At 42.9% G+C, this 9,426-nt stretch overlaps 1 protein-coding gene across 6 annotated transcripts in view; it reads left to right on the top strand.

The window, feature by feature from the left end:
* The window catches only part of LAMA2 (laminin subunit alpha 2), a 3,129,796-nt gene that overhangs the window by 2,812,934 nt on the left and 307,436 nt on the right, over nt 1-9,426 (top strand). For all 6 annotated transcript variants that reach the window (XM_085611831.1, XM_085611827.1, XM_085611830.1 and 3 more), the window contains one exon: nt 489-643. In XM_085611831.1, the coding sequence (XP_085467957.1) occupies nt 489-643 (155 nt within the window). The remainder of the gene's footprint in view (nt 1-488; nt 644-9,426) is intronic.

Genomic DNA, 9,426 nt, shown 5'->3' with positions numbered 1-9,426 from the left:
TATCCCCCTCGCCACCTGTTTTCATTAAATTTTCCTTTCCTCGCCCCTTAACTCCTTGGTAGCCCCTCGGCACTTGCCTGGAACCTCCATGATCAAATACTCCATATTTTGACAGTTGGGACATTATCTGTGGTGATGTTGTGATGAGAGGATGCATGAATTAAGTGTTCTTCCTCACACATTTGTACTGGCTTGGATCTCTTCTCAACTTTGCTGCAACAGCCATCTTTTCAGTATGGTACAAGAAAATTGTGGCCTAAATATTGTTTACAAAAATATCACCCATTGCAGTTAATATTAATGGAGTGAACTTTTTTAAAACAACATCTTGGCCATGATATTTATGTCAGACAATATTTTTGTTAGCAATGTTCGGGCATACAACTGTGGTTTATACCAGATTTGTTTACAACCATGCGTGTTTTCATCCTTTGTCTCTGCCTTCTTTTTTATTTTGTTTGACGGCCTGTTTTGTTTGCCTTTGAAAGTTGCTGAAGCTGATGATACAGTGCAAAACCTAGAGGATGAAGCAGATCGTTTATTGAATAAGCTGAAACCGATCAAGGAACTTCAGGACAACCTTGGCAAAAACATTTCCCAGATCAAAGAGCTGATAAACCAAGCCAGGAAGCAGGCCAATTCGGTAAGTTAAAAATTCGTCAAATTTTGTTGGGTCAGAATTTAAAAAAATACTAGAAAATACTAAGAAATAATGCAGAGTTGGCTGATAATGACTTATTACACTGTATGAAATATTCTCATTCTATCATTTTTTATTTCATACTGCTAACTAACAGAAGAGGGTTTTGGCTTTCATCATTAAGGCTGAGCCCATTATATAATAGAAACAAGAACCAACATGCCAATACAGATATTTTTTCAGTTATTTTTCGTTTGGGCACATATTAACAACTGTATGCAACCCAGAACCATTAGTTTCAATGTTTCTTTTATTTAATTTTTTAGAAGACTTTTTCTTTTAAATCTTTTTTTCAAAAATCATTCCAATTTTTCAGATAGATTATTATAAAACACTACAACCACATTTTACAATAACAACTGGTATGTGACAATATTTTTCTACTGATGTTTAAACACAGACAAAAATGACCAAAGAAAATCACATCTTACACTTAACAACAAATTGGCACATACGTAAAGACAAAGAGAAAAACAGTTAAGACACAATCATTACAAAACACACTTGCCAAGACAGGTGTTATACCGTTGCTTGTAATTTTACAGCCTTATAATTGGGCAAGAACTAAATAAACAGTGCTCTATTTTCACAATCCCTATTTTGTTCCCGAAATGGACATATTAAATTCTTATTACTAATTCTTTCAATTGAAAACAACAAGGGATACTCTCAGGAATTCACGTGATTTTACGCATTGTTATTGGAGGAACTGCTACACTAAGTTTTCGGGGGGGGGGGGTTGTATGAAGCACTTTGTGGGTGATGCAGACTGTCTTGAAAAAGCTCCTTCCGAAGTTTTTAGTATGGCGCGAACTCGACCCAAAGGTATCAGAGTGTTTTACATGAGCACCAGTTGCATTACAGATGGACACATTCATTTTGTGCGGCATGGGGAGATTAAGTTATTTGACCAGAATCACAGGATATTGAGCGCCCCTGCCGAGTCTCGGGCCCGGTTCCCCAGCTTCTAGGTCGACGGGAAGCCATTTAGGACTACTGAGGGTAGGATAGATGTGTTCAGCAATTTATTTTGTACCTGTGAGCAGTCTGGCAGCCGCGTTGTGAACAGCTTTAAGGCGAGCCAAGTAACATTTAGGAGTTCCTATAAGGAGGGATTTACCGTAGTCGAGTTTTGAGATGACAAGAGATTGCACTATGTCTTGGGAGATAAATGCATTTACTTTTTTGAGATGTCTGAGTGTGCAGAGTGCTCCTTTGGCAGAGTTACTGATGTGCTCTTCCATGGACATGTTTTTGTCCAGTGTAAAGACCAGAGACTTAACGGAGTTAGAGAGAAAGAGATCAGTTAAGAACATCTAGATTCTTTTTTTTATAACTCTTTTTATTGAAACTTTTTCATGATTAGCAAGACACATCAATTTCTCATTTGTTACAAATATGGTCAACAGGCACCACACATTTCTCAAGCAGGTACAGTAAATGCTTCTTTCTCGTTGACTCAATAGAGTATTACTTATGGACACAGCCTTGGACTACCACTAGGATCTACTCCCCTCCTATTCCGGGGCGACTGTACGTCGGAACCTCGCCCCTCCAAGAGCGTCGCTACGTTATTTGCCCCCTCCTGTGTGTCTTGAAGTTCAAGCCCATAGTACGGAAGCTAGGGGTGCCAAATCTTAAAGAATTTCCACAGACACCCTCTCATTTTGTAAGTCACCTGCTCCACACCCATATACATGGCCATACCAGTTTTCCACTCACTAAGGGTCGGAATCTCTGGTGCTCCCCATTTCTTGGCTATGTACCTTTTAGCCACTATCATGCCTAGATTACACAGGCTAAGATTAGGTCTGGGTAGGTCTATGTCAGAAGGTATCCCCAGCAATATATATTTAGCATCCATTGGTAGCTGAGCCCCTAGGATTTCACTTAGTTCCTTCACTATTATAGTCCAATAACTTTGTATTCGTGTGCATTCCCATAACGTGTGTATAAATGTGCCTCTCGCAGTCGGACAACGGAGACACATTGAGGATTCCGCCCTTCCCATACTGTGGAATCGGGCCATAGTTATATAGGTTATGTGCAGTATTTTAAGTTGAATTAACCGCAGCCTCAGTTTTATTACAACCTCTCTTGGGTGCATCATAGCCGCCTCCCAGTCTATGTCTTCCAGCTCTCCCAGGACCTCTTCCCAGGCCCCTCTCAAGGCCACTAAGTTGTCTGGGACATTGTTGATGAGAGTCTAATAGGTCCAAGATATGGCTTTCTCTGGTATCTTATGTTGCAGAAGTCTGCCCTCCAGTGGTGCGAATTCGGGGATGCCACCCACCTCTAGTCCATCAGCCGCCCACGCGTGTTGCAGTTGTATATACTTATACCTTTGTCTCTCGCCCATCTGGTATTCCTATTGCAGGGCTGCAAACAAGATCAAGGAACCTTCTTTTATTAGATCCCTACTGTGGAGATTCCTATCAGGTCCCAATGCCTGAAGCCCTTCAATTTCCCCAATTCTAGTAGTCGCCCGTCCTCCCATAATGGGGTTTGACTCGTAACTTTCTTGTTCCAACCCATTCGTTTCTCGGCACCCTTCCAAGCCTCCAGGGCCCTTTGGGTCATTGGCAGCAGCTGTTCAACCCCTTTCCCCCCTAAATGTAATGCAGGTGGGATCGGACTACAAACTGGTCCTGTTTGAGTGCGTAAGTTGGATGAGATATCGACATGTGCCCCACTCATTTACTGCTATCAAGTGCGCCATCCTATAATATGACCTGATGTCTGGGAGGGCTATCCCTCCGTAGTACTGATTACATTGTAACGTTTTGAGTGCAATCCGTGGCTGCCCCCGTCCCACAAGAGAGTGCGCACCTCCCCATCTATGGCCTTAAAGGTGTCTACCGGAATCTTATGGTATGTGTTTTGCAGGCTGTACCATAGCTTAGGGAGTGTAACCATTTTGTACATTGCCGCTCTTCCCAGCAGTGTGAGGGGCAACTTTCCCCATCTCTCCACGTCGGCCTGAAAGTCTGTCAATACCCTTCGAACGTTTTGCGAGTGGCTGCATGTGCTCTCCATGAATATATAAATCCCCAGGTATTTAAAACCCTCCGATGTAACTTGAAGTTCTCGGGGGAGATCCTGCATGTCAAGTGGAGCATCCAGATTCTCGATCCATTCTAGGATAGGTAAAGTATTAGTTCTGGGGAAGAACAAAAGTAGTTCAGCCTTTTTGGGGTTCAGTTCAAGATGGTTTATTTCGAGCCATAATTATATATATTACTAAGTGTGGTGTTCAGTTGTCTGAGGTCATCGGGTGATTTGATTTTGCAGTAGAGTTGTATGTCGTTGGCATATAGGTGATATTTGACCCCTGCTTGGTTCAAAATGCTGGTGAAGGGTTCCATGAAGAGATTAAATTGGGTTGGGGAGAGGCTAGAGCCTTGGGGTACGCCTTGCATCACAGGAGCCGGGTTGGAGAGACAGCAGTGAATTTTGATTTGCTGACAGTGATGTTACAGATAGGATGTAAACCATTTCAGGACTGTGCCATTGACACCTGTGTGACATCTGAGAGTTTCAGGTAAAGCTGGGTGATGCACTATATTGAATTCCACTGATAAATCGAGTAGGATTAGGAGGCAGACATCACCTTCATCCAGGTTTCTGTGAATGTCATCTGAAATATTGACCATATCGCTTTCTGTGCCACAACATTTCCTGAATCCTGATTGGAAAGTGTCATGGAGGTTGAATTTCTCAATGTGCCGTTTAGTTGAAGGAGGTCACATTTCTCCAGTGTGTTGGCTGAGAAGGGAAGGTTTGTGATAGGTTTGAGGTTGTTGAAGTTATTGGGTCTGTTCCTGTTTTTTTGAGAATGGGAGTGACGTGATCCATTTGGAGGTAGTCAGGAACACAGCCTGAAGAGAGAGTGGAATTGATGATTTTGGTCCAGAACGGGGAGATGTTCTGAACTAGGGTGGAGGGTAGTGGGTCAGAAGTAGGGGCAGTAGGCTTCAAGTTTACTATTATTTTAAAGACATAGTTTTCAGTCATAGGTTTGATGTCTGTCCACTTAGCATTGTTTTTTAGTTGATGGCGATCCTGATTTAATTCAGGTTTTGTTGGGACGTGCTGGTCATTGGTTGAGCCCTGGGAGGGGGTTTCAGTGGCGACCGAGGGGTCACTGAGGCTGTTGGGCAGGGATGGCAGACTGGTATCATGGATAAAAGTTTGTTGTTTTTTTGCAACTTTGTCAGTGAGGTAGTGAGCGATTTCTTCACTGCGTTCAATGGTGACTGTTGTATCTGGTTGGCAGGTAGTGGTTGTCTGATTTTTGATTATGTTGAAGAGCTCCCTGATTCTCTTCTTCTCACAATCCAGTTGATTGTGAAAGAACGTGGCTTTGTCCCGAAGATGTGTTTCTTGTAGGTGAGCTATTCAGATCTTAAATGTTAGAGGTGAGCCAGTGCCAGTGCTCTTGTATATCGTGCCACTTGTATGTTGTATTGACTCTTAAATTCTATATTACTAATCCAGGTTGTGTAATTTTTTTTCAATTTGTGCCCTGTCTATCCATCTATCTATCTATGCACCCAGTGTGCATCCTGGGGCAATTGGTGAGCCTACTTTTCCATTGCCTGACTTGACTGCAAGTCTTCACCAGGCTGCCCATTTAGAAGGAGCACATCCACACAGAAAGTACTTCCCTTCAGTGCCAGGGACTACTATGGTATTGTGTGATTTTGTAGGTCAAAATTATTTTTGCCATTAGTCAATGTATTATTTTACATTGAAGAGAATCCAGCTGCGTCCAGAACAATAAAGTTTTGCCAAACCATGACAGAACAAAACAAGAATTGTTAAACCTAAAGGCTGGCAGCCAACTCCAGACCTGTTGGCTTTGCCAATGCTTACTTATCTTCACCACTGTTACTTGGGCCCTCCAAATCTCTCTGTCTCTTTGCCACAGACACTCTCCCCAACTGTATCCCTATCTGTCTTGTAATCACTGTCTTTTAAATGTACGCATAAAACATACATGCACACACATACTGAACACATCAAATAATTAACTTTTCTTATCAGCAAAACATGTGCATAGTTTTATGCTGGTGAAATATTTCATGTGAACTCATAACAGGAGGTCAGAGTACCTTACTTGGATCATGACAAAAGCTGGCATATTTGTATCATAAAAATATTCACAAATGAATATATTATGCCTGTAGAACATCCTTAAATTACCTTTAAAATGTAATGTATTAATTATAAAAATATATATTTTAAAGTACATCATTTGTTCAGGACATTAGTACATGGAACATTCAAGCTGCCAAACGTTGTAATTCATTTTAAGCTTTGTTATTTATTTGATGGTGAGTAGACCTTTTTCCCTGCATCAAGGTGGCACTTCATGACAAGTAACTGATTGGACGGTTGCCCAAAGAAAAGAATCTTGCTGAATCGAGATAGTTGTACAAGAACACAAAGATGTGGGGACAAAAAACTATTTTTTTACACAGAACCCTCTACAAAATAGAAGACACAGTTGAGGTGATAGAGGGCTGTAAAAGGTAAACATTGGAGGGGGGGGGGAAGGAGAATTGTGAAGTGGTAGGTTGCAGAAGCGGTCATAGGAGAATTATTTTAAGTATGAATTCACTGAGGGAAACGGTGGATATGGGTTGGTAGAGGAAGGTATACTGAATAGAGGATCTGGGCTCTTCAAAAGTCTTGAAACTTGATGGGAATGACTGTTGCTTGTGTGCATTTATAAGGTGCTGATTGGCAGTGGCAGCTTACAGAGAATGAGGCCACTTGCCTCCTCCTGCCGGGGACGCCTCCGTCTCACCTCCTTTGTTGCTGAAGAGTCAGGAAGCACACAGGCTCCCCTAAGCCAATCACAACGCTGCAATGCAGTGTTGTAATTGGCTCCCGATAGCCACTCACTCATTTGGTTACTGTTGGCCTGGGTTGTTCTCCACCAGGCTCTGTAATGCAGCCTGGTGGGGAACATGCAAAGTGTGCATGACTGTTTGGCTGGGTCAAGACGGCCGGCCAAATAGTCAGGCGTCCTTAGTGTGCACTGTCCACTCCTCCTTCCTGAGCCACCAGCCCCACCCCGCCCTAACCCAGCCCCGCAGCAACGGGAAATAAAATGATAGTAACATTGTTATTATCATTTTATTTTTCCCTTTTCCACTGCGCTGAGAGCGGTGGGGGGATGCTCCGATGCCTTAGCGGAGGTGCCGCTCCTGCTGATTGGTGTAGCGTATGACATTGGAAGGGATGTGACAGGGTGTCAGTGTGGAGAGGTACAGTCAGTGTAGGTTTGATGTGTGTAGATTCGAAAACAGAATGAGTAGTTTGAACTGAACACTGTTTTGGGCAGGTGGCCACCTATCATTTGATGCCAGTAAGCTATGATGGACGTTGATCTGGACAAGTTGTACAGAATGTTCAAGGCAAAAGAATGACCGTGTGAAAGGGAGAGACCGCAGTGCACTGTTACAGTGGTTCAATTCAGCATATGGAATTTTATAGATGTCTTGGCAGTACAGAAGTAGGGATGTTGGCAGATTTCTCAAATGTTGTTCGACTTGTCTCTCACTGCTGAGATGATGGTGGTAATGAAGCGATCCAGTCTGAGGTTCCAAGCTAGGTGTATTACGTTGTCTTGGAGGTTTCCAGGGGATTGGGGTGGAGGGGTACCTAAATGAAGCGAGAACCATGAAAATAAATGAGTCTCATTTTGCAGGGGCTAATCCAGTGCTTAATTTGAGCCGGTGGTTGCCGGTGGGACAACCAGCGCTAAATTTTAGGGCCCCACACTTATTTCACCTCATTAGACATTTCTCAAGAGCAAGAGAGTGAGAAACACACAAAACGGAAAGATGGGGAAAGAGTAAAAAAAGAAAACCCGTTACTAAGAGAGAATGCAGAAACCTGTAAAAGTGATATAATGGGGCAGGGAGTGACTGGCAGCAAATTAATGAGGCCTGAGGTGGATTCAGGACTACCACCATTGGTATTCGGCAAGCTGACATTTTATACCCCCAGCCGCGGATGTCTGAGCAGTGGTTTGGGCACTGAAACGTATTGTTCAACAAATAAAGCACTGGGCATATCATCAAAGTATATTGGCCTGGCTTAGTAAAGTTTAATATCCTCTAGTATGTAAGCCTGCATTTTCAGGACATTTACTACTCAATACACGAACCACACAAACAGCATGGGTACATGAGTGAAATGTCAAATGTATAGTCCGTCCCTCTCATGGCCTGTGTAAGCACACCTTACATGTCCTGGTCCACCGCTTTGCAGAAGTTCTGCATCTATCGGGTGAAGAAATCTGTGTGTGCGTTTAAAAACAAGAAATTAAACTTCAAAGTTTCATTTTTTTTTACGGTAGACAGAGGTTCGTGGGACCACTACCTGCTCTTAAAAATATATATTTTTTTACATTCTCAAAGGGGAAGTGCTATGTCTAGAATATTTTACAATGGAAGGCTGGTCTACTGTTGATGGGTAGAATGTGGAATGTGAGATGAGGTATTATCGAATGTATGATGTGTGCTGGAGAATATAGACGGAACAGGTGAGAGATGGAGACGGGACTTGTTGAAGTTTGCACCTAGTTGTACCTGTTTGTTCCTTATACGAATAAACCTGAGTTTAACCTATCCTGCGTGTGTATCCTTCATAAAATTTGAGAATGGGTTACCCCCTCCTTCAAGGTGTCGGTAAAATTGTAATGTTTGTCGCCAGGAATTCGGTTACAAAACATGAACACATACCAATGCAAATCGGTATTTGAAAGAGACGCCCTAAACGCGCCTTTTGCAAATACCGAATTGCAAACGCAAATTGCGATTCAGTAACAAGTTACTGAGTCGCTATTTGGCATTTTTGCTGTCACAAGTGACCCCACTCTGTGAATGGGGCCATTTGTGACTTCAAAAAAGCTTCATACATGTGGCCTTTCATGTGCAAGCTGCAAACCCTCTGAACACAGCTGCTGATAATTGTTCTTGGGAGTTTAAGAAAGTCTTCAAGGAAGTGTGCCCTTCTCCCTTTCAGCCTTTTGAGGAATACGCAATGAGATCTGTAACTGAATTAATAGCAGGGACTTCTAAAGAGCAGAAAGCCGAAGCCATCTGCTGCCGTATTGTTTCCAGCCTGTAAGAGAGGGTCATATTATAATTTTCAATGGACGTAAACTCGTAGCAGCTGTATATTCCATGCACAGTTTCGAAGGTGTTTTATAAACAAGTCTCTATAAAGGTTTCACGAGGCTGTGCAGTTCTGAATTGTAGATAGGGGACATAGCGTTGGTCGACGAGGCTGCGAAAAGACGTAGGCTTCCCTCCCAAGGATCTTTAAGGTTAAATCCAGAATGTCTTATAGTTTAGAGACAGAAGGTGGGCCCTGTGCAGCCATTCATCTAAGTAGTGGAAAGAGCATGAAACGCCATCTGTGAGCAAGCTCTGCTGGGTGCCGTTTCCCAGCACCGTCTGCTTATTGGAAATAAATGTATAAGACATAAAAGCAGGAAGGAATCTTTAAAGTGTGAGCCACCTTTGTAACTGCAGTAAAAGGCATGCCTTTGATCGACACCCTTACTGCTGCTGTCTCCATACACAAGTGCCCGCCGCCGATCTCATATCTTCAGCATCTCAGAAGGGACGGATGGGGGTGGCGGGTGGTTTGTTTTGCGGGGGCGGGGTCTTGGGTTGTGAGCTGACGTTGAAGCTCTTCAGCTTGTT

Source organism: Triturus cristatus, chromosome 6 (genome assembly GCF_964204655.1).
Source record: "Triturus cristatus chromosome 6, aTriCri1.1, whole genome shotgun sequence".
NCBI classification, from domain to species: Eukaryota; Metazoa; Chordata; class Amphibia; order Caudata; family Salamandridae; genus Triturus; species Triturus cristatus.
This window is presented reverse-complemented; position numbering and strand designations above follow the sequence as displayed.